Source organism: Aricia agestis, chromosome 17 (genome assembly GCF_905147365.1).
Source record: "Aricia agestis chromosome 17, ilAriAges1.1, whole genome shotgun sequence".
Taxonomy (NCBI): domain Eukaryota; kingdom Metazoa; phylum Arthropoda; class Insecta; order Lepidoptera; family Lycaenidae; genus Aricia; species Aricia agestis.
In genome coordinates this window covers 5,098,977-5,126,378 of record NC_056422.1, presented here as the reverse complement: position 1 = coordinate 5,126,378, position 27,402 = coordinate 5,098,977, and the positions used below count along the sequence as shown (strand labels likewise).

Here is a 27,402-nt window from a genome sequence, read left to right as displayed (position 1 = left end):
ATTTTATAAATAAGCTCCTTTTTTGAAGTCGGTTAAAAATATTTAATAAACAAAGGTAATTACGGAAATTACAAAGGTATTTATTTAAGAGCTCACCTGACTCTAAATATCAAACATCGTCCTTCTCTCTTCACACTCACGCCCGTCTTTCATATGCCAGGTGAAAAAGGAAGGCGCGGGATCATCGCCGAGTTAGTTTTACTTGAATAAAAGACGAACTATAATGATTATGAAAAAAGTGTTTTGAGCTTTGAAAAGTGATTAAAAAATATTAAAGAAAAGACAGCAAACTTCGAAGATCCAAGCAAAAATGTGTCTAAAACAAGGTTTTTTGTAAAAAAGAAACTATCGAGCATTTTTTGAGTAATCGTGTTTTCGTCTTGAGCATTTAATCTTTATGAACTGAAGTTACTTGTGTCAAAAAATCAGTTTTCTAGACCTTACAGATTTTGCGATCTAGGTTAAAGTATGTAGTCAAGTTAGGGTCATATGGGCTCTTAATATTAACATATCAATGAATTGAAAAGTGACAATTTTTGTTCCTTGTTTGGAGTGAAATTGGTGCAAGCTATTGACATTAAATCCTGGAGATGTTCTTCAGTAATTTGAGACCGAAATTTGTTTTTAACGAAGTTTATCTTCGAATATGCTTGGTCCGCACACAATGGGTCGGCGCGGCGGTCCGGATGCAGACCGCGGTCCGCCATTTTGTAACCCACCAGGGGTTACAAAATGGCGGACCAACGTCTCTATTATATAAGTTGTAATACCTATAATATTATAATAGATCATTTATTATCATGAACAGCTAATAAATCTACTGGCATCGACGATTTAGGATAGGTTCTAAATAACTAATGAGCGTGATTTAATATTTCGAGATTTCGTTACAACCTGACGCCGAAACCTGGTGTAAAATATTATGATTAAATGGCTAGGGCTGTATTCATTATTATATATTGTTGACTAGATCAGTATTCTTCAATCTATGGCGACCTACAACGATCGGCGATCCTGGCGACCTACAACGATCGGCGATCCTGGCGACGTACAACGGACGAACGCTTATCTCCGCTTAGTTGCAGGCCCATGTTGGATGCGAGTAGCAGGAGATCGGTCATCTTGGCGTTCATTTAGAGAGGCCTATGTCCAGCAGTGGACGACTATAGGCTGATCTGATGATGATGAGATCAGTCTTTTTCAATCTATGGGATCTCTGGGTCGCAAGCCTCGGTGAGGGTTCGCCAGAGATAAAAACAGGTTGAAAACGCTGGACTCGATTATTTTCGCTGTAAATTGTTTACCTCTCAGGAAACGCAAATAATTATTTTCCTGGAACTAAAAAGGATAATATTATGCTTGCTGAATGCTATCAAAATCAGCGCAAACTTAAGGCCATCCCTTAAGCAAACGACCTTGACCATTATACATTTGTTGCGTTGCCGAGATCGCACCAAAATCCTATTTTCTTTACTTATCTTAGTTGAAATTGACCTAAAAAATGTAAACGGCAAATATGTAGTTAATGAAATTGAGGATCTATTGGCGTGTGTTTCAAATAAACGTAATTTGTAAATACTAGAGAAATGCTGAACGAATGCTTGAATTTAAATAAATTGGTGTTACTTTGCAAGCTGATATCATGAGTAAGTATCATAATATGAATACGCGAACGAAAAACTTTGTAACCCTTCTTACGAAAAATACGTAACGTAGGTGCATGAAATTTTGCACAGTTATAGTTTATATGGTGAACGAGTGCATCGAACTAAAATTATTTTGAAATTATGCTTTTGTCACACATTTTTTTAACAAATAAAACATTACACACACTAAAACACACACACATGAGAAATGACAGATTTTTGAGTGACAAGCCTATACATACGAATTATACTATACTCTTTTATTAATTATGGTTGAAGTCTGTTGACAACAAGTTGACAAATTGAAAATGGATTATAGTTTTTTTTATTGAATCTAAGATACTATTAGACAATGCTTACACGGCCAGTCTGAGTTCAGATAAGTCCCAGACACGGAATATATAACACTAAAGGAAGGGGCATAGCAAGTAAGTTTCATTGAAACTGCTGTCGCCAAACTCACACAGTAACATTTTACGCACACAAAAGAAATAACCAATCACAAAGAGATTTCTTTTTTAAATACAATGTCGTAAAAACAACCCTAACCCTTTTGAAATAAAGAAGAATTTAAATTTAGCAATACCAGCTCTGACTACCGAGTTCAGTTATTCAACGCTAGATGGCGCTTAACAGCTAAATATGATAAGACTTGAAGTTGTACGCAATTTTACACCTTACGTCAACGAAAGTGAGATTTAAATCTGTACTCACGAATTTCCTTTTGCATACTAGTTAAGTTATGTCCAGCTAGACATAACTATGGCACGCGGGCCACGCCCATATGCCCTTTCCTGTTGTGTTATATATTCCGTGGTCCCAGAGACAAGAGTTGAAAAAAAAAGATAAAGTCAATATTTTTTACAAAATATAGGTAGTAGTCCTAATGTCGTTGAAACTAAGGTCGAATTTCGACCATTGGGCAATCTCTAGTAATAAACAAAAATGGGAAACTAATAACGGAGAAAGGAATTTTGATTGAAGTTTATTGCTGTATTTTTATTATAATTTTGTAGCTTTCAAATTATGAGTTAATAAGACTCTAATAACGGAAAATACGGAATCTCCGTGGGCGCTCCCCCACGGAGATTCCGTGGGGGAGCGCCCACACCACTCCGGAATCTCCGTGTCACTTAAACGTGAAGGTGTTACAGACAGACCTTCCAGTGAGAAAGTTAAAATTTTAAACTCGTAGATATCATTAATTAGTATAGTATGGATATCATTAGTAGACTCACTAATAATAACCAGTAACCAGATAAGAAACTTAACTGACTAAAGGCATTAAGCTATCAGCCACGTTTTTTAAAACTTAGCTCGTAGTTTTGTAAATTTTTAGCTTAGCTCGTTTAGTAATAGTTGGGGAGGGGAAGAGGGGATTTCGGGAGTAGCTCCAGCGTGTCAGATTAAGCTGGTATAGGCTTCCGACATGTGTCTAGTTATAATGGTATAGAAATCAGATTTCTCATGTTGTGGGTGAAATATTTTTTTTACACTGAAATGTCATCGGATCTGTGTCAGATTAAGATACTGGATGTTTAGTATACCCCAAAGAAGCTTCCATCTAAAGCACTGACGATTCGAAGGTTTGGTAAGCCTGTAGGTACAGTTTAAAATATAAAAAAGTAAAGCTTCATATTTTCCTAACTAAGCTTCGTAGATATTTTATTTTGCACTAAACTAAATGATTTAGTCCTTGCTGTCTAAAATATATTTATAACTGAGTTAAATAAGCAATTTTATGAATATATTTTCTTTTTCAAAACTTTAAAATGGCTGCAGTTTCTGAACAAACCACTAAAATAAAAAAACGCTCTTAACCAGTTTTATCTAATGTACAAAACCTACTAAGTCTCCATGACGCTCGAGTGACTACAAAAATAGCACCCTCCCCTCCTCTACTAGTACCAATAACCAGTAAGCAAATCAATATAAAGTGTTATGCTATCTGCAATGTTTTTTTAGCTTAGCTCGTTAGAGTCAGCTGGAGGATCGGAATTGGAAGGCCATCAGGCACTCTGCCAACTCCACGACCTTACTCTGATATTCACATGAGTGTGCTCAGGCAAGGTCTTTTATTGGTTTTGTTAAGTATATTTACCTCCTTAGTAATAAAAAATGCTCATCTAGAGACGTTCTAGTTATACGAGTAATTATTAATAAACTATATGACGCATGCAACTCTGTTGAGCCAAAATTATTTTTTCGCGCGGGAACCGTAAATTTCTCCGAGACAAAAAGTATCCTTTGTTCTTTTCTAGAACTCAAAGTATCTCCGTACCAAACTTCATCAAAATCGGTTCAGTGGTATGGCGGTTTGCCTTCAGCCGTATACGAAGGGATGTCCTGGATCTGGCTAACACAGGAATCCCCCCACAGGCGGCCACACGCATTACTAACCCAATCTAAACCTTGTTGTACCTTTACATTGACGACATGAACTCACCTATTAGTTCTGGAGCAGGGGCTCTCGATGTGGTACTGTGAGAGGCAGCCGAGGAATCGCTCCTTCTTGGACTTCTCCAGCTCCAGCAGGTCCAGCTGTTTGGTGTTGATGCAGTACTGCTCCCGGAACTCCTGCGGTGGAATATTTGAAGAAGTGAGTGGAAGAACACAATCACTGAAAAATTGGCATTTTTGCATAAATTGAGACTTTAGGGCGAAGCCAAACGTAATTTGTGAGTTGTGAGTCGCAGAATTTCAGTTCGGCAGAATTCTGCTGCATTCCGTTTCATACAAAAGTCCTGTTTGATTCACACAAGCGTAATTTTATGAGTCATGATTTATATGAAAAGATATTTACGCGGCAGAAATTCTGCGACTCACTACTCACAAATTACGCTCGTTTGGCTTCACCTATAGGGTCGGAAAATGATTTGGAATAAAACTGTGTATTTTATATGTAGCCAATAATAATAGCCAGGCGATGAAGTAGATAGGTTACAAGTAGTAATCAATAAAAGAAAAAAAATATGTAAAATATGTCCATATTATGTTACAAAATGTTACTTATCGTGTTCTTCCACTCACGTCTTAATTTGTGAGAAAGTTTTTATTTAATCCTAGATTTGTGTTTCATTTAATCCTAGAAGAATTCGTCCTCTTACTTAATTTAGTCATAGAAGTCGAACTGAGGTATGAAATTTCTGGGGATTAGTGTAAGTTGGGAATTTCTGGAGACTAGATTACGCTATTGGGAAGTAAAAAAAACACTGCATTATTAATTAATCCTAGAAGAATTCATACTATAATTCAGTCGTAGAAGTCAAAGTATGCCGGCAAAAAAAATATTATACTTCCGGAGAAAAACTTGTAACAAATACTTTGCAAATAAAAAGTGAAATTTAGTCATGTTATACCTCTAAATAAAATATAATTAATTAGCGACGTATTTTGTCGTTTACTTACTAAATTATGCTACTTTAACTATTATTATTTTTTATAATTTATAACAATTAATTTGCGTGCACCTCTACAAAACCTTTTAGACGTTAATATCGAACATAATATTATAAAAGGTGTGTGAAATAGCCGCGAATCGCTTCGAGAAAAGTATGGTACGGTTGTACCTTTAAATTTAAACTACTAGCTGTCCCGGTGAACTTCGTGTCACCTTCCCTGGACTTCTACGAATATTTTAAGACTAAAATTAGCCCAATAGCAAAATAAATAGCCGAATATACGTGGGAGAGCCATGCTTCGGCACGAATGGGCCGGCTCGACCGGAGAAATACCACATTCTCACAGAAAACCGGCGTGAAAATTCAAAAAAGCATTCAGTTGTCCATCCAGTTATGAATTAACTCGAGTTCGATCCGAACGAGTTTTGTTTTTTCCGAGTTGGCACATCACTATTATAAAGCATGGCTAATAAAATGAAGATTATCAAGATCTTCATGAGAATTACGCAGGCGCTTAGAACTAGCGCTGCTCCAAAAATTAGAAAAAAATCCTATTTAGGAATTATAACAGATGATAAAATGTAGACGCATAAAGTTGCCTATATGGACATGATTGATGTAACCAATAGCGCGATGTAGGCTGCGCTTAGCGCCATCTAGTTTGTAATAATATGTCACTTGCACATTATACCTCAGACAGGCGGTCCAGTGGTTTAGAATTTAGACTTTAAACTTTAGAGCGTGGCTGTGACCCTCTAATCTCTATAATATAATAAACGAGCTTTTGCCCGCGGCTTCGCTCGCGTTGAGAAGTATTATTATATACAAACTTTCATCCCCTATTTGAACCCCTTGGGGTATGAATTTATTAAAATCCTTTCTTTCTTAGCGGATGCCTAATTCATAACATCTATCAGACTTCTGCATGCCAAATTTCAGCCCGATCCGTCCAGTGGTTTCGGCTGTGCGTTGATAGATCACTATGTCAATCAGTCAGTCAGTCACCGTTGAGTTTTATATAAGTATTATACTATAGATATAGATAGAGATCGCCCAATTTTGAAATTGAAATTCGACCTCAAATAAAAAAAAAACCGGCCAAGTGCGAGTCGGACTCGCGCACCGAGGGTTCCGTACAAACCTGCAAGGTTTACAAAGTTCGTTCATTACGACAATCGAGTCATAACTATGGTATTTTTATTGCAAAATGAAATTCATAACATTACAATGGGGAAAGATGGAGGAGCATAAATTTAAGACAAAGATATCTTTATCGTTTAAGTAATCCTTTATTTTATATTAACACATATCATTTATCTATAATATAACTGAAACACTTATACTAGCCTTGCAGCAGACTTGCGAAAGTTCTTTTATTAAAGTTATTTATTTACTAAGTTTTTTAGTCACTATTTAGAAATCTGGTTCAAAAATATCAATGGTTGTACTTTTGCGTTTTGCGTTTTTGCGTTGACTTAGAATTTTTTTTTTTCACGGGTTAACGGCAATTAGATCTAAGTATTTGATATGAATTTCAACTTGATAGCTCTACGCGTTCATGAGGAAAAAAGTAATAAGTTTATATTTATTAAAAAATATATATTTTGTAATGTAACTAAAAATTTAAGGTTTTCGGAATTTTTCCTTTATGTGTGCTATAAAACGTTGCTTCATGCCAAATTTCAAGATTCTAGGTCGACTGGAAGTACCCTTTAGGTTTTGATTCCCTTGCGAGTACTTGCGAGTTTCAAAATATGCAGCTTAAATTGCTGTTTCTTTTGATTGCGTTGACATAGAAGTTTGATTTTGTTACAGCTTAAAGGTATTATAGACCTGAGTATTTGGTATGAATTTCAATTTAATACCTCTACGCGTTTATGAGGAAATGGGTAGTAAGTTTAAAATTATTAAAAAAAAATATATTATGTGATGTAACTAAAAATTTATGGTTTTCGTAATTTTTCCTTTATCTATGCTATAAGACGTTGCTTCGTACCAAATTTCAAGATTCTGAGTTCACGGGAAGCACCCTGTAGGTTTTGATTCCCTTGCAAGTGTCGAAAATTTGCGGCATAAACGGCTGTATCTTTTGATTGCGTTGGCTTAGAAGTTTGATTTTTTCACAGCTTCAAGGGACAGTAGACCTGAGTAATTGATATAAATTTCAGCTTCATACCTCCACGCGTTCCTGAGAAAAAGGGTCTTGACAGACGGACGGACGGACAGACGGACAACAAAGTGATCCTATAAGGGTTCCGTTTTTTCCTTTTGAGGTACGGAACCCTAAAATTAAATTATAAGATTCAAACAACGTTTTTCTATTGATATTATTTTGTCAAAATATTTTTTAGACATAAGTAATTCCTGCGACAGTCTGAGATTAATAAAGTCAAATGATGACAGACTGACCGTGTAATAATTGTCTAATAGCGTTTTCGGCATCTGCACTGCCCCGGGGCAGGGTGGGCCAACAGGATACGGACACATCCGAATACTAGTGCAATACTTACGTAGTTTATGTTCTTAATTAAAATTTCGGCTGTATCCGTATCCTATCGGCCCACACTGCCCCGGGGCAGTTCGGATGCCGAAAACGATATAATTTTCAGTTAAGATTCAATAAAAATTAATCTATTTTCAATTTGACAACAGACTTCAACCATAAATAAAAGAGTGCAATTCGTGTGTATAGGCTGGTCAATCAAAATCTCCTAGAGTGTGTTGTAGTGTGTGTAATGTTTTATTTGTTAAAGAAATATAATATGATAAAAGCATAATTTCAAAATAATATTAGCTCGATGCACTCCTTCACCATATAAACTGTATCTGTACAAAATTTCAATCACCTATGTTTCCGCATTTTTCGTCAAAAGGTATACAAAGTTTTTCGCTCGTGTATTAATACATAGATTGCATTATCTATGGCTGTGACTATAGCGGAGGTCATGGGTTCGATGTCCACGTTGGAAACCACTTGGAAACATGTTATTTCCAAGTTTGTTTAGGCTTAGGACAATGCAAGCTCATCACCTGATTGTCTGACAAGTAGGTAAAGTCTACGAAACAAAGAGGTTTGGAAACTTTCTTACTTCAACAAACTATAATTATTATGAAATCTCACCAAAGACATGAAACGTAGAAGGAGCCAAGCAAAATCTTATATCTTTAAACGAGCAATTCTTGTATAAGTATATAATATAACATAATATAATTAGAATCTCGGAATCGGCTCCAACGATTTTCATGAAATTTAGTATATAGGCGGTTTCGGGGGCGATAAATCGATCTAGCTAGGAATCATTTTTGAAAAATGTCTTTTTATTCGTGTTTTATCGATAATCGATAAACTGAAAAATATCACTCTTCCTGAAATCTATTGGCGAATAATAATACTATTTTGTGAGCAACTAATTGCTTTAACAACACAACAATTACAGCTAAAGCTATTCCAGTAGATGGCGTTGTTAAGTAACACGAAGTCAATGAGTATTTGCTATACCGAGCAAAGCTCGGTCATCCGGGTACTATTGCTTAACTATGCAATATTACGATTGCAAAAAGTTTTCAGTGTTCCGTCGGCGGGGATCGAATCTGCAACCCCCGGCTTGAGCCGCCACACACTCAACCATTGAGCTAATAATAACATTTCATTACGTACGTAACCAATGAGTTTCTAAAATACTAGAGTAGCAATGTCTTACAAAAGATTCTCAGAAATGCGTAACCACTTTTTTGTTCAAAAGACAATGTCAAGTCATATATTCGTTGTATGTGAGATATACCTGCAGGCATCTTCGAAGTGGCAACGCGTTGCTACCGTAAACTTCCAATCTAGTTACGTTAGTAACATAGAATATCATTGTACGTAACTAACTTGAAGCCTTTTGTACGTAAAACAAAATATGTATATTATGCAGTCGAAACTCATACGTCTTAATGTTCAATGCAAAACCACAAACATAAAAATATTTTCTTTTATTTAATGAAGTAAGTAAGTATTATATTTTATTTTTCAGTTTAGGTTTCCTTGCCCAAACGATGAAAAGGGGACCCTATTATTAATAGCTGTCGATGTCCGTCCGCGTCCGACTGTCACCACTCAACACTCACCACTCACCAGGATCTCGAGAACCGCAATAGCTAAATAGTTGAAAACACAAAATAATTATTATGTACTAGATAACGCCCGCAACTCCGTTGCGCCAAAATTCGTTTATCGCGTAGGAACCGTACATTTTCCGGGATAAAAAGTATCCTATGTCCTTTCCCGGGACTCAAAGTATCTCCATGCCAAATTTCAGCAAAATTGGTTCAGCGGTTTGAGCGTGAAGAGGTAACAGACAGACAGACAGACAGACGGACAGACACACTTTCGTATTTATAATATTAGTATGGATATGGATTTCTGTCGCTTTAAAAGCTAATAGTCCAATTAAAATAAAATAAATTATGATAATATAACAAACATAATATTTATGCTCTTTTTTAACCCCCGACAAAAAAGAGGGGTGTATAAGTTTGACGTGTCTGTCTGTCGGTATGTCTGTTTGTCTGTCTGTTACCTCTTCACGCTCAAACCGCTGAACTAATTGTGCTGAAATTTGGCATGGAGATACTTTGAGTAAGCATTCACTTGTCCAATTGTCCATCCAGTTATGAATTAACTCGAGTTCGACCCGAACGAGTTTTGTTTTTTCCGAGTTGGCACATCACTATTATAATTTATAAAGCATGGCTGAGGAAATGAAGATTATTAAGATTAGCTTCATGAGAATTACGCAGGCGCTTAGAACTAGCACTGCTCCAAAAATAAGAAATAAAGTCCTAATTAGGAATTATAACGGATGATAAAATGTAGACGCAAAAAGTTGCCTATATGGACATGATTGATGTAAACAATAGCGCGATGTAGGCTGCGCTTAGCGCCATCTAGTTTGTAATACTATGTCACTTGCACATTATACCTCAGACAGGTGGTCCAGTGGTTTAGAATTTAGACTTTAAACTTTAGAGCGTGGCTGTGACCCTCTAATCTCTATAATATAATAAACGAGCTTTTGCCCGCGGCTTCGCTCGCGTTAAGAAGTAATATTATATACAAACTTTCATCCCCTATTTGAACCCCTTGGCGTATGAATTTATTAAAATACTTTCTTTCCTAGCGGATGCCTACTTCATAACATCTACCTACTTGCCAAATTTCAGCCCGATCCGTCCAGTGATAGATCACTATGTCAATCAGTCAGTCAGTCACCATTGAGTTTTATATAAGTATTATATTATAGATACTTATAGATAGAGATCGCCCAATTTTGAAATTGAAATTCGACCTCAAACAAAAAATTAAATTAAAAGATTCAAACAACGTTTTTCTATTGATATTATTTTGTCAAAATATTATTTTTAAGACATAAGTAATTCCTGCGACAGTCTGAGATTAATAAAGTCAAATGATGACAGACTGACCGTGTAATAATTGTCTAATAGCGTTTTCGGCATCTGCACTGCCCCGGGGCAGGGTGGGCCAACAGGATACGGACACATCCGAATACTAGTGCAATACTTACGTAGTTTATTAAAATTTCGGCTGTTTCCGTATCCTATCGGCCCACACTGCCCCGGGGCAGTTCGGATGCCGAAAACGATATAATTTTCAGTTAAGATTCAATAAAAATTAATCTATTTTCAATTTGACAACAGACTTCAACCATAAATAAAAGAGTGCAATTCGTGTGTATAGGCTGGTCAATCAAAATCTCCCAGTGTGTGTGTTGTAGTGTGTGTAATGTTTTATTTGTTAAAGAAATATAATATGATAAAAGCATAATTTCAAAATAATATTAGCTCGATGCACTCCTTCACCATATAAACTATAACTGTGCAAAATTTCATTCACCTATGTTTCCGCATTTTTCGTCAAAAGGGATACAAAGTTTTTCGCTCGCGTATTAATACATAGATTGCATTATCTATGGCTGTGACTATAGCGGAGGTCATGGGTTCGATGTCCACGTTGGAAACCACTTGGAAACATGTTATTTCCAAGTTTGTTTAGACTTAGGACAATGCAAGCTCATCACCTGATTGTCTGACAAGTAGGTAAAGTCTACGAAACAAAGAAGTTTGGTAACTTTCTTACTTCAACAAACTATAATTATTATGAAATCCCACCAAAGACATGAAACGTAGAAGGAGCCAAGCAAAATCTTATATCTTTAAACGAGCAATTCTTGTATAAGTATATAATATAAATATATAATTAGAATCTCGGAATCGGCTCCAACGATTTTCATGAAATTTAGTATATAGGGGGTTTCGGGGGCGATAAATCGATCTAGCTAGTCTTTGTCTTTCTATGTCTTTTTATTCGTGTTTTATCGATAATCGATAAACTGAAAAATATGACTCTTCCTGAGATCTATTGGCGAATAATAATACTATTTTGTGAGCAACTAATTGCTTTAACAACACAACAATTACAGCTAAAGCTATTCCAGTAGATGGCGTTGTTAAGTAACACGAAGTCAATGAGTATTTGCTATACCGAGCTAAGCTCGGTCATCCAGGTACTATTGCTTAACTATGCAATATTACGATCGCAAAAAGTTTTCAGTGTTCCGTCGGCGGGGATCGAATCTGCAACCCCCGGCTTGAGCCGCCACACACTCAACCATTGAGCTAATAATAACATTTCATTTCGTACGTAACTAACTTGAAGCCTTTTGTACGTAAAACAAAATATGTATATTATGCAGTCGAAACTCATACGTCTTAATGTTCAATGCAAAACCACAAACATAAAAATATTTTCTTTTATTTAATGAAGTATTATATTTTATTTTTCAGTTTAGGTTTCCTTGCCCAAACGATGAAAAGGGGACCCTATTATTAATAGCTGTCGATGTCCGTCCGCGTCCGACTGTCACCACTCAACACTCACCACTCACCAGGATCTCGAGAACCGCAATAGCTAAATAGTTGAAAACACAAAATAATTATTATGTACTAGATGACGTAGCATCACCTGGATTCTATAGGAGATGAGCTCCATATGAACCCAAAGTGGAGGTTTCATGTTTGGACTCATATTGACGCGTGACGGCCTCATCCAAAAGGACATTCCTAGATGGTATTCATTGGGATATAATATGATCCTGTTGATAGGAATTATTTTGCACTATAACCAACACAAGTTTAAAAAGCATGAAATAAAATAAAATTAAGAAATTTAAAAAAAAACCCGCCAAACAACTTTAAAAAGTAATGAAATAATATATTTTACTGACTTTAAGTTTAAATAATTCCTAAGTGTAAAGTGATATTTTAGTCCATAATTGTTGTCAAGGTGTGTCGGGGGACCGCTAATGTAGATGTTTGATTTCACAAAACATTATAGTATCGAGACAATCACTGACATGGCGAAACAAAATGCAAAAGACACTGTTAGCGGTCCCCCGACACACTGTGACAAAAAATACCACTTTACACTTAGGAATTATTTAAACTTAAAGTGAGTAAAATATACTATTTCATTACTTTTTAAAGTTGTTTGGCGGGGTTTTTTTTAAATTTCTTAATTTAATTTTTGCTCTATATTCCATAATGGTAACAGTAAGTAAGGTTTTTGAAAATTTCAGAAAATACTCAATTGTATTTTAACTTTAATAATAATTAATAAAATACAATAAAAAGTAAATAAACTTATTATTTAAGGGGGTACATAAATACAGTACGGGAACCCTATGTACGGTTTCATAATTTTTCCTTTCATTGTCAACCGACCTTGTTTCCATTTGCTAAATTTCAAGGTTCTAAGTATGCTAGAAGTACCTTAGAATTTTGATGATCTGTCAGTCAGTGAGCGACAAAATGTAGTAACTTTGATAATTCGTAACTTTTAAACTATTTATCGAGATGTCATGTAATTTATTGGAAGTTAAGCTAGTTTTATTACTTGCTCCTGGTCACTGAAAATCTAAATCCCCAGCTTTGTTAACATCGAAGATTTAGGGTTTTAAATAGCCGCGAATCACTTCGAGAAAAGTGTGGTACGGCCTACCAATGTTTACCTGTAATAAAACTTGGCTGGGACACTGCAGCAGTGCCCCCAGATTTTCGAGGACTACGCACTATTTCCAGCGAATTTAAAATTTTGTATCCTAAATTTTATTTTCGCTCTACCGGTAGCTGTATATTTTTTACGGGCGCGCGCCAAATGGCACAGCCATAGGCGTATTCGGCCTAAAGTTTATAAAAAAGTAAGGGTAAAAATCGACCGCCATACCTAATGCAGATAATTTTATTTATTCGGTACCAGGGGCTATCCATCAAACGATAATGTGGTTCTATTGTGAGGAGAAATTCCTGAAATTGCCCTGTTACTAGTGATTGAGGAGGGACATTGAACTGCGTTTAGGGTTGCCAAATAAAAAATCTATATATAAAATATTTTGTTTAGTGTCCTTCTTTTGATCTCATAATGGTTACTAGCTATTTGACCGAGCTTTGCTCAGTATTCGATAAAACACGAATAAAATGACATTTTATAAAAATGCTTCCTAGCTAGATCGATTTATCGCCCCCGAAACCCCCTATATACTAAATTTCATGAAAATCATTAGAGCTGATTCCGAGATTCCAATTATATATATACAAGAATTGCTCGTTTAAAGATATAAGATATGTCATGTTTTTATTTTTAAATTACTTTGTTTATTATTATGTGTGATTCCTATGACTAAAATGTTATGAATGATTTGGTTATTTTTGTTCTTATACCCAGCATGCCCTAACAAGTAAGATTTGCTTCTTTTACATTATAATATTACTACAAAGTAAGACACACAAACACAAACATATTTTAGTACAGTATCTGTTTTAAAGCCCTTACTTCGAGGCTATTAAGAACTCAAACCTCATTTAACTTAGACCAAGATAAAACTGCTACTCATTTGTCAATCATATTCCTTAAAAAAACGCGCTTCAACCCTGACAAAATCATTTATTATGCTTATCTTGGAGGAAATAAAATAATGGCGCGTTCTGTACAACAGCTACAATGAGAAAAGAACAACATATTTCATTGTAGGTGTGATATTTCGCAAAATGTCTTCCTCTTGTCGACTGTCTGATATTTATGAAGTAACATTTCAGTAACTGTGTTTGTGCACAACTATTTATTTCTGTACATACTATTTTCAAACATGGCAACGAAGCATTTAATGAATTGCCCGATTTCTATGAACCCCCGACAAAAAAGATGGGTGTTACAAGTTTGACGTGTGTCTGTGTGTGGCATCGTAGCATCCAAACTGGTCCAGGCAGATTTGATCTAGTTTTTTTTTGTTTGAAAGCTGACATGAACATGTTCGAGAGTGTTCTTAGCTATAGCTAATCATCATCAGCCCGCTCAGTGCTGAAAAATTTAATTTTGATCTACATAAAATTATTGAAAAAAGGATTGTGTTTTTAAATTTTTAAAAAATTTAACGTTATGGTGTTTATATTAATTTCTATACTTAATAAAAATTCGTTAAAAAGTCTGTCTGCCACTGGCTCTTATACCGTAAGTCAGTTCCACTTACTGGTGGTGCGGCTCGCCGACCGGTCGTCGGCGGCCCTCTGTCTCTTTCTGCCGGCGTTCTAGCTCTTTCCAACTCCTACTTTTGCCGTGGACGGGCTATATCGTACCTGTTTGGAGTACATGGTGGTGCGGCTCGCCGGCCGGTCGTCGGGGGCCCTCTGTCTCTTTCTGCCGGCGTTCTCATCCTCTGACTCGTAGCCTTTCGCCGAGTGTGCTATGTCCGCCTGGAAATAAAACACACGATTGTCGTTAACTTGTCCATACTAATATGCTTATAATGCATTTCGCATATTCGCATTTATAATGCGAAAGTATGTCGGTCTATCTGTCTCTTAGCTCTTCACGCCCAAATCGCTGAACCGATTTTACTGAAATTTGGTGTGGAGATACTTAGAATCCCGGGAAAGGACATAGAATACTTTTTATGCCAAAAAACTAAACGATTCTGAATAAAAAAATAAATGAATTTTGGCGCAACAGAGTTGCGGTCGTCATTTAGTATGACACTAGCTGTTTGACCGAGCATTGCTCGGTATCCGATGAAAATGACATTTTCTAGAAATGATTCCTAGCTAGATCGATTTATATTGGTCAATGCTTAACTGCACTGCAAGCGCCTATACAGAATGTAACATCACAACCTCATATCAAGATCGTAAAGGGAACAACGCAGAAAGACTAACTTTTCCTTCTTCTTTTGTACGAGAAAATTCATGACGCTCGGGCGCTTGCCCATACAAATCGCAAAAAACAAATTGCTCATTCAGCGCTGCTATTTCACAGTGAACTCTATAGGGAACATATACTCGCCCTTAAGTATTATCACTTAGTATTTTTACACCTTGTTTATGCTGTCACGCGTTAAAGTTGAACGCAATGTAAATAAGGCCTCTGCTGATTGCGCAGATAAACCACATTTTTCAGCTTTTTTGTCAGTTTTATTTCGTCGTTGTCGAGTAAATAAACCTGTTTAAATCCCCGAAACGCGCCATCCGTAATTTAACAAACCACATTGACCGGAGTTTCGAGTACAGCTCGACTTTAATTCCTGTGATACCTGACCTCAATACAAAACAACCAACCTATACAAAATGTTACCTAATGCTACAGATGTTTATGATCAAATTGTATTTCATAATAATAATAACTAGAGATCGCCCAATCATATTTTTTCAACTTTTGTAAACATTGTCTAAAAGTATCTAAGATTTAATAAAAAAACGGAAATGTTTTATTTAAGATCAATTAACATAATATTATTGTCCATATATGATAGAGATGTAAACACTAAAATACTATCTAAAATATACAGATATATTATATATACAAACTTTAAATATAAAGTAAAAGTTGAAAGTTTAGATCGTCTTCTCCAAATTAACAGTCACATGGCATTTACTCTGATTCGATATTGTTTATTCGTTCCAAAATTTACGTATGCTTTGCGGTGTTGTCAGCTCTGGAAGTTCCCAGAACTTCTCCATAGCTTAGATGACACCCTAAAGCATACGCTTTCCACAATTTTAAACATAAAATTTGATGAACGTTCCTGGACCCAAGCTACACTACCAGTGAGGTTCGGTGGCCTGGGAATACGAAAAACATCGGACACAGCTTTACCGGCGTTCTTGTCCTCGGTCCACGCAAATCGCGCAGTAATAGCCAAAATTTTAGAGCCCTCATCTTGCCCATTCGTCATTCCCTTTGCGGACGAGGCCAAGGATGCCTGGGACATTGCTAGTGCCGGCAGCGAGGTTCCCAAGAACACATCTTCCCAAAGGCTCTGGGACGAGCCCATCTGCGAACTGGTGCGTAATAAACTGTTTAACACGTCTACCAGCGCCGTAGAACGGGCTCGACTTTTGGCCGTGGAGAGGTGGGAGTCGGGAGCTTGGCTGCAGGCACTGCCATCTAAAAACACAGGAACATTGCTGGACCGTAATACATTCCGTCTTGCCACTGCCCTGCGTCTTGGTGTCCCCCATGTCGTCCCCCATCAGTGTGTTTGCGGCGCGCGCGTTGACAGCTATGGTCACCACGGGTTGTGCTGCTCGCGAAGTGCCGGACGCTTTTCACGGCATCACAACCTGAATGACCTCATTCGTCGGGCTCTTGTCACTGCCGGCGTGCCAGCGATACTGGAGCCCTCCGGTTTGGCGCGCGACGATGGCAAGAGACCCGATGGAATGACCCTGGTGCCCTGGAATGTGGGTCGGGCCCTTGTGTGGGACGCTACTTGTGTCGACACATTCGCCTCGTCCCATATTCAGAGCACCTCGAGCTGTGCGGGCGCAGCCGCAAACCAAGCAGAGAACCTCAAGCGGCGCAAATATGAGAACCTCAGCGGAGATCTTATATTTGAACCGTTTGGGGTGGAAACTCTAGGTGCATGGGGTCCGGGGGCACATAAGCTTTTTAGAGGAATATCTAAGAAGCTTGTTGAAGCCACCCGAGACCCCAGAGCTGGGAGCTACCTGGCACAGCGGATAGCAATTGCCATCCAACGTGGCAATGCTGTCAGCTTGCTGGGCACTCTGCCAGATGGGGACGACTTGGGCAAGTTTTTCTTTTTATAGTTTTATAAAAAAACTATAATCCATTTTCAATTTGTCACCTTGTTGTCAACAGACTTCAACCATAAATAAAAGAGTATAATTCGTACCTATGTATAAGCTTGTCACCCCAAAATCTGTCATTATTCCTCGTGTGTGTGTGTTGTAGTGTGTGTAATATTTTATTTGATAAAAAAATGTATAATAAAAGCATAATTTCAAAATAATATTAGCTCGATGCACTCCTTCACTATATAAACTATAACCAGAGTACACAGAATTATAGAGTATACCGACTTAGAACTGATGTTGAAATTTTTAAATTTGACGTATTATGACGAAAATCGTCGCTAGGGTTGTTAAATTGTTACCTACGAATTTAAAACTATGACATATTATTCGCTGGACGTGTTCCCCTTTGGTCGTATAGTATTGTTGTTTGTGTTTTGGCACATGCGATTAAAATTGTCAGAATCCAATTTTGAAATCTTTATTTTAAATATTTAAAAATAAATTATATCAGCCAGTGCGAGGCACATTCCGTTCATAATCCTAGTGAAACCCGACGAATTTGACACATTTTGAAACCTGTCCGTTTGTTTGCGGTCGAACTACTGGTAGTTATGTCTATTGTGCTATAACTGTGCAAAATTTCATTCACTTACGTTTCCCCATTTTTCGTCAAAAGGGATACAAAGTTTTTGGCTCACGTATTAATATATAGATAGATAATTGTTGTTGCCTGTAACGGGAATAATGCTGATTTGATTATGCAGAAACTGCAACTTTTAGTGACTTCGAAGTCAATTTTAATGCCACAGCTCATTTTGATAAATGCATATAACGCACGCACATAAATATTATAACTTCCATCTTGATCTTGGCCCAAATTTAAAAGGCTACAGAAGATAATAATAATAATAATAATAAAATAATAAAAAGCCTTTATTAATTCCTTAAAAGATTACATCTGCATACATTGTTGTGCTCGCAGCTCGCATTTAAACATCACAGATATTTTTATTACATTAAATATTATGATTACTTTATAAAAAAAATATTACTTAATATATTAGTACAGTATTGTTTAAATTATTTGTATCTAAAATCTTAGTTTTTATTCCTTATGTCATTATTACCACAATATTTATTTATAATATTTATATTTTTTATAGACAATATTTACATTTCTAAACTTATTTTTTAATTTTTAATAATTTATATTTTCATTTATTTACATTTATGCAATATACTACTATTATAATTTTTCAATTGCTTATTAGTATTTGGTACTATGCATATTACTTATTATCACAATATTTATTTACCTACAGTTTGCGTAATGCTATAAAATACTAAATAGTGATAGTGAGTAAATTATTTTTTTTTCTTTTAATAGTCATTCCATATTTCTATATTTTTAATTACAACATGATATTTTATTTACATTTATATACAAAAATCTTGATAATATAATTTGCTAGTATCACTACATAATCATTTTTATAATCACAATAGCTATTTGCAGTTATTCTATAAATTAATGATAGTACATAAGTCAGTTTTCATTTTTATATATAACAATATACATACCTAATATATTAACACAGTATGGTTTATAGATACAACATTCACATTTCTAAATAGACATTCCATATTTCTATATTTTTAATTATTTACAACATGATTTATTTACATTTATATACAAAATCTTGTAGATGTTGTGCCATTTTTTCTTTTATAACAATATACATAATATATTAATACAGTATGGTTTATATTCATGCTAGATCTTAATACAATATATCTCAGTTATTATTTCTGTACATTTTTATTATTATTATTAATTTATTCTATTATTATAGCTCTGTGTATGTCATTTTAATCGCAGTTATTTACATGCTGTACCTATTATACATTATATTAGTTTTCAATAATTTACATTTTTAGCATAATTTATTTACATTGATGTCAAATCTTAATATTATACATTACTTTACTATATATTACAAATTTACAATTATCACAATATTTATTTCCTACTTTTCATGCTATTTTTGGTTCAGTTTAATATTTTTATAAGGACCTCTCTACAGAGTAAAGGCCTCCTCCATGCTGGTCCACACCTTTCTATCTTTTGCTTTTTCAGTCCAGTTTTTTCCTGCTATTTTCAGTATTTCGTCAAGCCATCGGTCAGCTGGTCTGCCTCTGTTTCTCTTTCCCATAGGACCTTGCCACAGGGTTACAATTTTTGCCCAACGGTTTTCGTTCATGCGTGCTACATGTCCAGCCCATTTCCATTTAAGTTTCTTACAGTGTGTTAGAGCGTCTATTACATTTGTGATGTGTCTTATATCTGTGCTTTTCTTTTTGTGTTTCAGTCTCAGTCTCAGCACACTCCTCTCCATGGCTCTCTGAGTTGTAATTATTTTATTTTTTGTGAATTTGTTATAGATCCATGTTTGCGATGCATAAGTAAGAGATGGTAGGATGCAAGAGTCCATAACCTTTTTCTTTAGTCTAATTGGTGCATTTGACTTCAGGATTTCTTTTAGGCTCCAAAATTTCTTCCAGGCCGTGTTTATTCGTCTGTTAAGTTCTTCTTTATGTCTGGTTTTTTTGAACGATATTTGTTTTCCGAGGTAAACATAGTCTTGCACATATTCTATTGGAGCATTGTTAATTTTTATGGGTATTTCTATAGAGTTCGTCATAATTTTTGTTTTTGAAGTATTTAATTCTAGTCCAACAGTATAGCTCACCAAGTGAATCTCTTTTAACATTTCTTGTAGTTGCGATGCTTTCTCTGAAAAAATAACTATATCATCGGCAAACCTCAGATTATTCAAATATTTTCCATTTATGTTAATACCTTTTTTCTCCCATTTCAGTGGTTTCATTATATTTTGAAGTACAGCTATAAAAATTCTTGGCGACAAGGGCCTTGACGAACACCTCTCTGTATATCTATTTCTGGTCCGGCTCTATCTAGTATTACCTTGCTCTTGCTCTTTTGGTATATATCTTTAATAAGATTTATGATTTCTGATGGGACTTCGCATTCATTTAAAGCTCTCCATATGCTGTCATGGGAAATAGAGTCGAATGCTTTGGCGTAGTCTATGAATGCTAGATATAGCGGCCTCTTCATTTCTTGATATTTCTCTATTACAATTTCCAGAGAGTGGATATGGTCTGTCGTCGAGAAGCTGCTTCTAAATCCCGCTTGTTCCACTGGTTGGTGTTTTTCAGTATATTCTGCTAGGCGTCTTTCTATGCCAGATGCGAAAAGTTTATATAAGGTTGGTTGTAGGCTGATTGGTCTATAATTACTAACACAGTTAGGGTTTCCTTTCTTATATAAAAGTATTATGTTGGATTTTGCCCATTCTTCGGGGATTGTTTTTGTGTCTAATATCATATTAAAAAGGGTGGTTAGAAGAGGAACTAGAGTGGGTTTTCCTGCTAGGATTGCCTCATTAGGTATTCCATCTGGTCCACTGCTTTTTTCCTTTTTTAGCCGTTTTATCATTGAGGCAATTTCATTGAACGTAAATCTTTTGACTGTGTTGTGATTGTTGTGGTTTGATGATAAAACACTTGGCTGGAGCATCGTTTTTTTAGAGTATAAGTCTTTATAGAATTCCGTAGCAATGTTAACAATTTCTGTTCTATAGAATGTTTTCTTGTTTTTTTGTGAGCTTTCCTGTAAGCATGGTACCCATTTTTTACTTGCGTTCAATTCTTTCAGACCTTTTTTCATACTTCCTGATTTATTTAAGTGTTTTGTTATAGTTGATATTCTATATTCTTGGTATTCTTGTTTTATAATTTTTTTAATGTTTTTATATAAGAAACACTTCTCTCTTTTTTCTTCTGTTGTTAAGTTGTTTTTCTTAGTTAGTTCTTGCCTTCGTTTAATTAGAGTTTTTGTATTTTGTGACAAAATAGATTGTTTCTGTTTGCTTTTACTAACAAGTTTAAGGGTTTCTATAATTGTATTTTTGATTTTTTTGTAGTAGGTCTCTAAGTTTTCATAATTTTCTATTTTTATACTAGAAGCTTGTAGCTTTAATGTATTTTTGAATTGCTCTTGTTCTTCCTGAGTGCTTAGAGTGTAATTTTTGTTTTTGTATTGGGCTCTTGATTTTTTATGCTTGCCTGTCAAAAGTGTGGCTCTTAACAATCTGTGGTCGCTTGGAAATGTTAAGTTGTTAATAATTTCAAAGTTGGAGAAATATTCTTTCTTGTTTGATAGAATGTAGTCAATCTGGCTCTTATTATTTTTTGGTGAGAGCCATGTCCACAAGTTTTTGGAATTTTTCTTAAATAGGCTGTTAATTACAAAAAGTTTATTTTCCCAGCAAAACTGTAGTAGAGTTTCACCTCTTTTATCTCTTTTTCCAAAGCATGACATGCCCAGTATATTTTCTTCGCCAATTTGTTTGGTGCCGACTCTAGCATTGAAGTCGCCCATGATTATTAGATTTTTGCTACACTTTTTTAGGCATTCTGATATTTTTGAGTAAAAATCTTTTAATTCTCCTTCGTTTGCATCAATAATTGTTGGTGCATAGACTTGTATTATGGATAAGTCTGTATTTCCAATTTTTAGGTGTAATATGCATATTCTTTCAGAAATGGCAATGAAACTTTCTATGCTTCCTTTAAGGTATTTTTTTATCAGAAAACCAACACCATATTTGCCTTTCGTCTCTCCGTAATAACAGAATATATGGTCCTTACCTTCGCATATTTCATAACCTGTTCTACGTATCTCGGCAAGGCCAATAATGTCATATTTTATTGTTGATATTGCATCTTGAAACTCTAAAAATCTTTCATTTGATAATAAGGATCTCACATTATAGGTGCAGACATATAGTGGGTGCAGTGGAGGGTTTTGGTCATTTGACCCCTCGGTGACCAGCCGTGGTGGGGCCCTGCTGTGTTGAGAGGTCGCCTTCTGTCAGTTTATTTCTTGAGTTTGTATAATATCTGTAGACATGTCACTACTGATTGAGGGCGGTGAAGACACTTCATTGGTTTGGTGTATAGTTTTTAATACATATTGCTCGATATTAGATTTCGAATTAGTTTTATTTCTTTCCCCAGGAAAAAATTTTGTCTTGCTTTTCTTAATTGGTTGTTTTTTGTTGTTCTGTACACTACATGAAGTTTTTGCATTTGTTTCGGGTGATTCTGAAAGCAGCCTTTTGTTGGTGGAATTTTGTGTATAGTTGTTATTTTTTCCAGGAAGCACTATGAGTTTATCATACTTCAAAAAGGCTATGTTACCTGCTTCTCTTTCTTGTTGCAATTGTGGTTGTAGGTCCTTACGTTTCTTCTGGACTTCAGGTGAAAAATCTTGTTTGATATAGTACGGCGAATCATTTAGGCATTTTTGATTTTGTAAAATCTTCATTTTGAGCCCCAATGTAATAAACGTGACAACAACAGGTCTAGTCTTTTCACCTTTTTTTCCTATTCTTCTGACAGCTTCTATACAGTTTTCGAATCTTAGTCCGAAGTATTTGCTTATTATATTTATTATTTTGTATTCCAAGTCGTGATACTTCTTTTCTCCTTCCTCAATTCCAAAGAAAACTAAATTTTTGCGTCGTAAAAATCTGTCAATCTTGTGTAGTTCCAAGGAATGTTCTGCAAGTTTATTTTCTAATTGGAGGTTTTTATTTTCTAGGTGTGTAAACTTTTCATTTATATTGTTGTTGATTGTGTTTTTTATGTCTTCTTTTATATCATACATGTCTTTTTTTTGCTGTATTAATTCTTTCTGCAGGTTTTCAAGTATACTTTTTATTTCGTCCATGTTTTTTCTTCTTCCTCTTTTTATTTACAGATTAGGCATACAATTTCCTTGCTGCTTGAGAGGTAACTTTTTACTTGTCAAATGATAAAATACGCAGGACAGCGCCCTCTGATTTTTCGTTGGGTAATCTTTTAGATGGTAAGAGATGAGTCGATACTCGATAAGTAGTTTTTTCAGGGCTCTGATAGATGTCGTCACTTGTCACTTTTTTAACAATAATGCCTGAATCATATTTTGGATTTTTAGGTTAGGTATAGCATATTTCTTGTTTTTATTTGTTTTTATTTCCACTTGTTTCCATAACCAGCCAGTTTACACTTGGTTTTTATTGTTTAAATTACACTTTACTTTTGTTCAGAAGGAAAAACAGATTCACTTTTATTGTTCACTTGTCGATTTTGAAGCAACCGTTGGCACTGAGTTTTTCAAGTAAATTTTTTAGTCGAACACTTTGTTTTTCACTGAGTCTTTTATTTTGGCACATTAAATTACGGTCTAGCTTCACATGTTTGAAACTATTTAATAAATTGACACCATATTATAATTTTAATTTCGATTAAAACACGGACCAGATGTTAACTGTGGCACAGAGGCGCCCTCTCTCCTAGTTATAATTAAATGATTTCTTGAAAATTTAACCCATAAGGCCCTGTATTTCCAGAAACGGTCGATTTTCAAGATTTAAAAGTGACAGGAGACATATTAAAAATGTAGTAATTTAAATTCTAAAAAAATAACATTAGTTAAGGATCTAACACTGGTTGTGCACTTAATTTTGTTATAATTTAATTTATTATATTTCCTTAATTTTCTTAATAATTAAATAATAAGTTCTCAAATTACACTCAGGATTTGTGTTGTGTTTGATTTCCACTGTTGGGATGTAGCTCAGTTTGGGAGTTTCTGTTCATCAACCGTTGGATGAACCTTTAACATAATATGGCAATTCACCACTGTCGGAAGAAGACGAAGAATACATATATTTGAAACTTGACAGATGACAAGTGTTTGCTGGCCACTTTTTGCCGCGGACCGGGTTTGACGACTTACGAGAAAATTTTGTTCTGATAATTTTTCCTTCAAAAGGCTTAATCCGACTGGAATTTTAAGTTTCTTTCCCTTTTGGTTTTTCAATATAATCGCTGGGAACTTTTTGTGTGGTCGGCCGACCAAAGTGCATCAAAATTCAAGAGTACTTCAGCTACGCTCCGGAGCGGACCACGTGCGCTACAGAAGACAATCATCTTGCTCCTACAAGATCCAACGGGATTGCTGCTACTGCAATTGCCTGATGAGCACCCCTGCTGACTATGGAACAGGTTAGTCGGGCATGATACGGATTCCGGAGTGTTTTTTTTTTTGAGAACTTTGTATTATCCCGCAGGCAATTTAGCTATTTACACGCTATTGCCTTTCCAAACACATTGGAATTCATATTCAATTACACAATATCATGAACTTCACTCGATAGAAAAAAAAAACCAAACAATTTTTTTCAGAATTTAAATAACTATATTTTTATGTCTCCTGTCACGTTTAAATCTTTAAAATCGTCCGTTTCTCGAACTAGCTCCCCTTAAGAGTTTCTCACTACGTGCGAATCCGTTCCGAGCCAAGAATCACAGATGACGGATAGATTTAAGGTAACCGAAACCGGATTTAGCTACCATAGAACTTAGAAGTCACGTTTACTACGATCAGTCACGGGTTCAGATTAAGATGGGACTTAATTTGTTTGAGAAATTTAAAAAGTGGATGAAAAATTACCAGAAATTCTATGTTTACTGGCCAAGATAATAAGCTAGTAGGTATTATTAAAAGCTAGTATTATCAAAAGATAGTGTATATTATAACTCGACCGCATTCAAGCCGTATACAATTTGCGCGAAGTTTCCCGTACACAGGGGCTAATAGAGGGAAGTTGGGGATTGGTGTGGAAGTTGGACCATTGTGAACTCACCTCTTCTTTATCCAACTTTAACGCGCTTAATTTTCCCACTCCGAGACCGTAATGGATTTAGAAAATTCTAGATTTTTTGTATGTTCTCGGAGAGGAACCTCGGTAACCGCGTAATCGTACCGATAGGTATTTTATTTATTTATAGAAAATTATTTTTATGAGAATCAAATAGTATTACAGCTTTGCATCTTAGGCATCCATTACGCTCATACTAGCAACAGTCAATTCCGTCAATCATGAATTATGTTTGACTGATGGTGACTGATGGACTGACGAATGGTATTAAACGGTCACTCATTCTTTTCAGTTTTATGTCAGTCAAAGCCAAAATTTTCAAAGGTACACGTTTCTAATTTTTTTCTATTTTGTCAGATGTGACAACGCTCACTCAAAAGTCATGATTGATGGTTGCATGACAAAAAACCAAAATCTATATATATAAACTGACATGGTGATTTATCAACGTGCAGCCCAAACCACTGGACCGATCGGGCTGAAATTTGGCATGCAGGTAGATGTTATGACGTAGGCATCCGCTAAGAAAGGATTTTGATCAATTCCACCACCAAGGGGCTAAAATACGGGAAGAAAGTTTGTATATAATTCGGGCTTCTTAACGCGAGCGAAGCTGCCGGCAAAAGCTCATATCCAAATAACGGGCAGTCAATTTCATGCAACCATCAGTAACTGCATTACACGACAGGTTATGCATCAGTCACAGTCATGACTGTAGTAAAACTGACAGCAAAACCTACCGTGTAATGTTTGCCTTACATTCGCTAACGTAGCTGTCATACTCATGCTTACTCATTCACGCTCTTAATCTGTGCTCTTATCACGTACTTCGCAGCAAGTGCAAGAGTCCTTGTAGATCTTTATACCATTATAAAACGAATACTAATAAAGTCTCTCCGGATTTTGGTAACAACAAATTTTACGTTACTCAGCTAAAATGTATAACAAACATAAAGCTCAATATCGGCTTCGCAAAATATCATAACCGCGTTGTTTTCATAAAACTTCGGGAACAAACAATAACTCTTACATAAAATTAAAACTTCAGTTGTGCCATAAAATAGAATGGTTTTTATTTGGGCAATAAGTCCGCCGTGTTAAGAATTTGTAGCGTTGTAGGTCGCATCTGGGACTTAAATTTTTCATTGTGGATGGAAAGCATCTCTCTCGTAAAACCGAATCGTTTATTTTTATGATGTCCATTTGTTTTGGGTATTGGAATCTGCAGATGTTGTGGAATTGTAAAACGGAAGTTTTGGGTTCATAAAGGCGTTGGTGGCGCCTTTATGAACCCAAAACTTCCGTTGCGTCAAATGCGTCGGAATACCGGTTGCGGCAAAATGTATATCACCGAAATTAGAAAAGCTCGTGTATTGAATTGTTATTGTAACATTTGTTTTAAGTCAATATTAAAAACGATTATATTAAAAAAATAACAAAATATAAATAAAGAGAGAAAAAATAAAGCAGTAATTTGAAAATAGGTTACTCCTCTGACGTGCGGAGCTCTCATGTGAGTGCTATAATATTTTGTCTGACTTAGGATTGTCGAAAAGGAGTCTAGGACGGGTCATGACTCATGTCAGACCGCAACGCGACTAGATGCATTTCTAAATTTATGTGGATTTGACAGATTTCAATTGCGTGAGAGGTGATGCAAAATAATAATTGTCAAATCCATACACATTTATAAATGCATGTACGCGTCGCGTTGCGGTCTGAATTGACCCTAAGGAGCATCAGACGTGGGCGTATTTGCTGTAGCGTTTGGGAAAACGCGCGCTGATCCGGGCTGAATGCCGGTGCCACGCGCGTATTTTCCCAAACCCTACAGCAGAACACGCGCACGTCTGAACGCAGGATGCGTTCAGACTTTAATAGGACCTTTAGTTCCTCATAAAGAAAAGCGTCTTTTTTCATCTTTTGTTAGGCATAACAAATGTATAATAATACATTTGTTATGCCTAACAAAAGAATTATCAGAGAATATTACCGTTAGACCTACGTTATACGACCGGAATAGTCAAGGTCATCGTTACTCGTAAATCAGCTGGGCTTGACAGAATCGGACCAAATTGCGTAGGTTCGCCTATGAAATAATTTCTCTCATACAATATGGGCCCAAAAATGGTCTAATTTAAATGTTAATTAAACAAAATGGCCGCTTTACACCTGAAGGTCTGTCAGACGTGGACCGTGGTAATGGGTTCAACTCGTGTCAAGAGTCAAGACCCATTCTCATAACGACACCCGAGGGATTGTCATTTAAACCGTTGCGAGGACGTAAATTGTTATTTTCAATCAAGTCGTTCTTGCCCGACATAAATAACGTATGAAAGTGATCGGCTATTTGCTATCCATCGTTATAATTGCAAATGATGCTCTTCACGCTGGTTTCAATGACGGTGGCCGCAT

The 27,402-nt window shown here is 35.8% G+C and overlaps 3 protein-coding genes across 4 annotated transcripts in view; all 3 read right to left on the bottom strand.

Annotated features, from left to right (window-relative positions):
* Positions 1 to 14,799, bottom strand: part of LOC121735219 — a 48,531-nt gene extending 33,732 nt beyond the window's left edge. For both annotated transcript variants that reach the window (XM_042125958.1, XM_042125957.1), the window contains exons 1-2: positions 14,738 to 14,799; positions 4,093 to 4,223 (exon numbers count right to left, since the gene is read on the bottom strand). In XM_042125958.1, coding sequence (XP_041981892.1) covers positions 4,093 to 4,223; positions 14,738 to 14,752 — 146 coding nt within the window. In that variant the 5' untranslated portion in view covers positions 14,753 to 14,799. The remainder of the gene's footprint in view (positions 1 to 4,092; positions 4,224 to 14,737) is intronic.
* A 4,473-nt stretch (positions 14,800 to 19,272) lies between these two features.
* On the bottom strand, positions 19,273 to 21,659 carry LOC121735655. Its single transcript, XM_042126556.1, has 3 exons — positions 21,569 to 21,659; positions 20,138 to 20,950; positions 19,273 to 19,988 (listed from the first exon to the last, which is right to left on the bottom strand). The coding sequence occupies exons 1-3, from the start codon at positions 21,657 to 21,659 to the stop codon at positions 19,273 to 19,275; spliced, it is 1,620 nt and encodes a 539-aa protein (XP_041982490.1).
* A 492-nt stretch (positions 21,660 to 22,151) lies between these two features.
* On the bottom strand, positions 22,152 to 23,012 carry LOC121735654. Its single transcript, XM_042126555.1, has one exon. It carries the CDS (start codon positions 23,010 to 23,012, stop codon positions 22,152 to 22,154), a length of 861 nt encoding a protein of 286 aa, XP_041982489.1.
* Between the last annotated feature and the right edge of the window lie 4,390 nt (positions 23,013 to 27,402).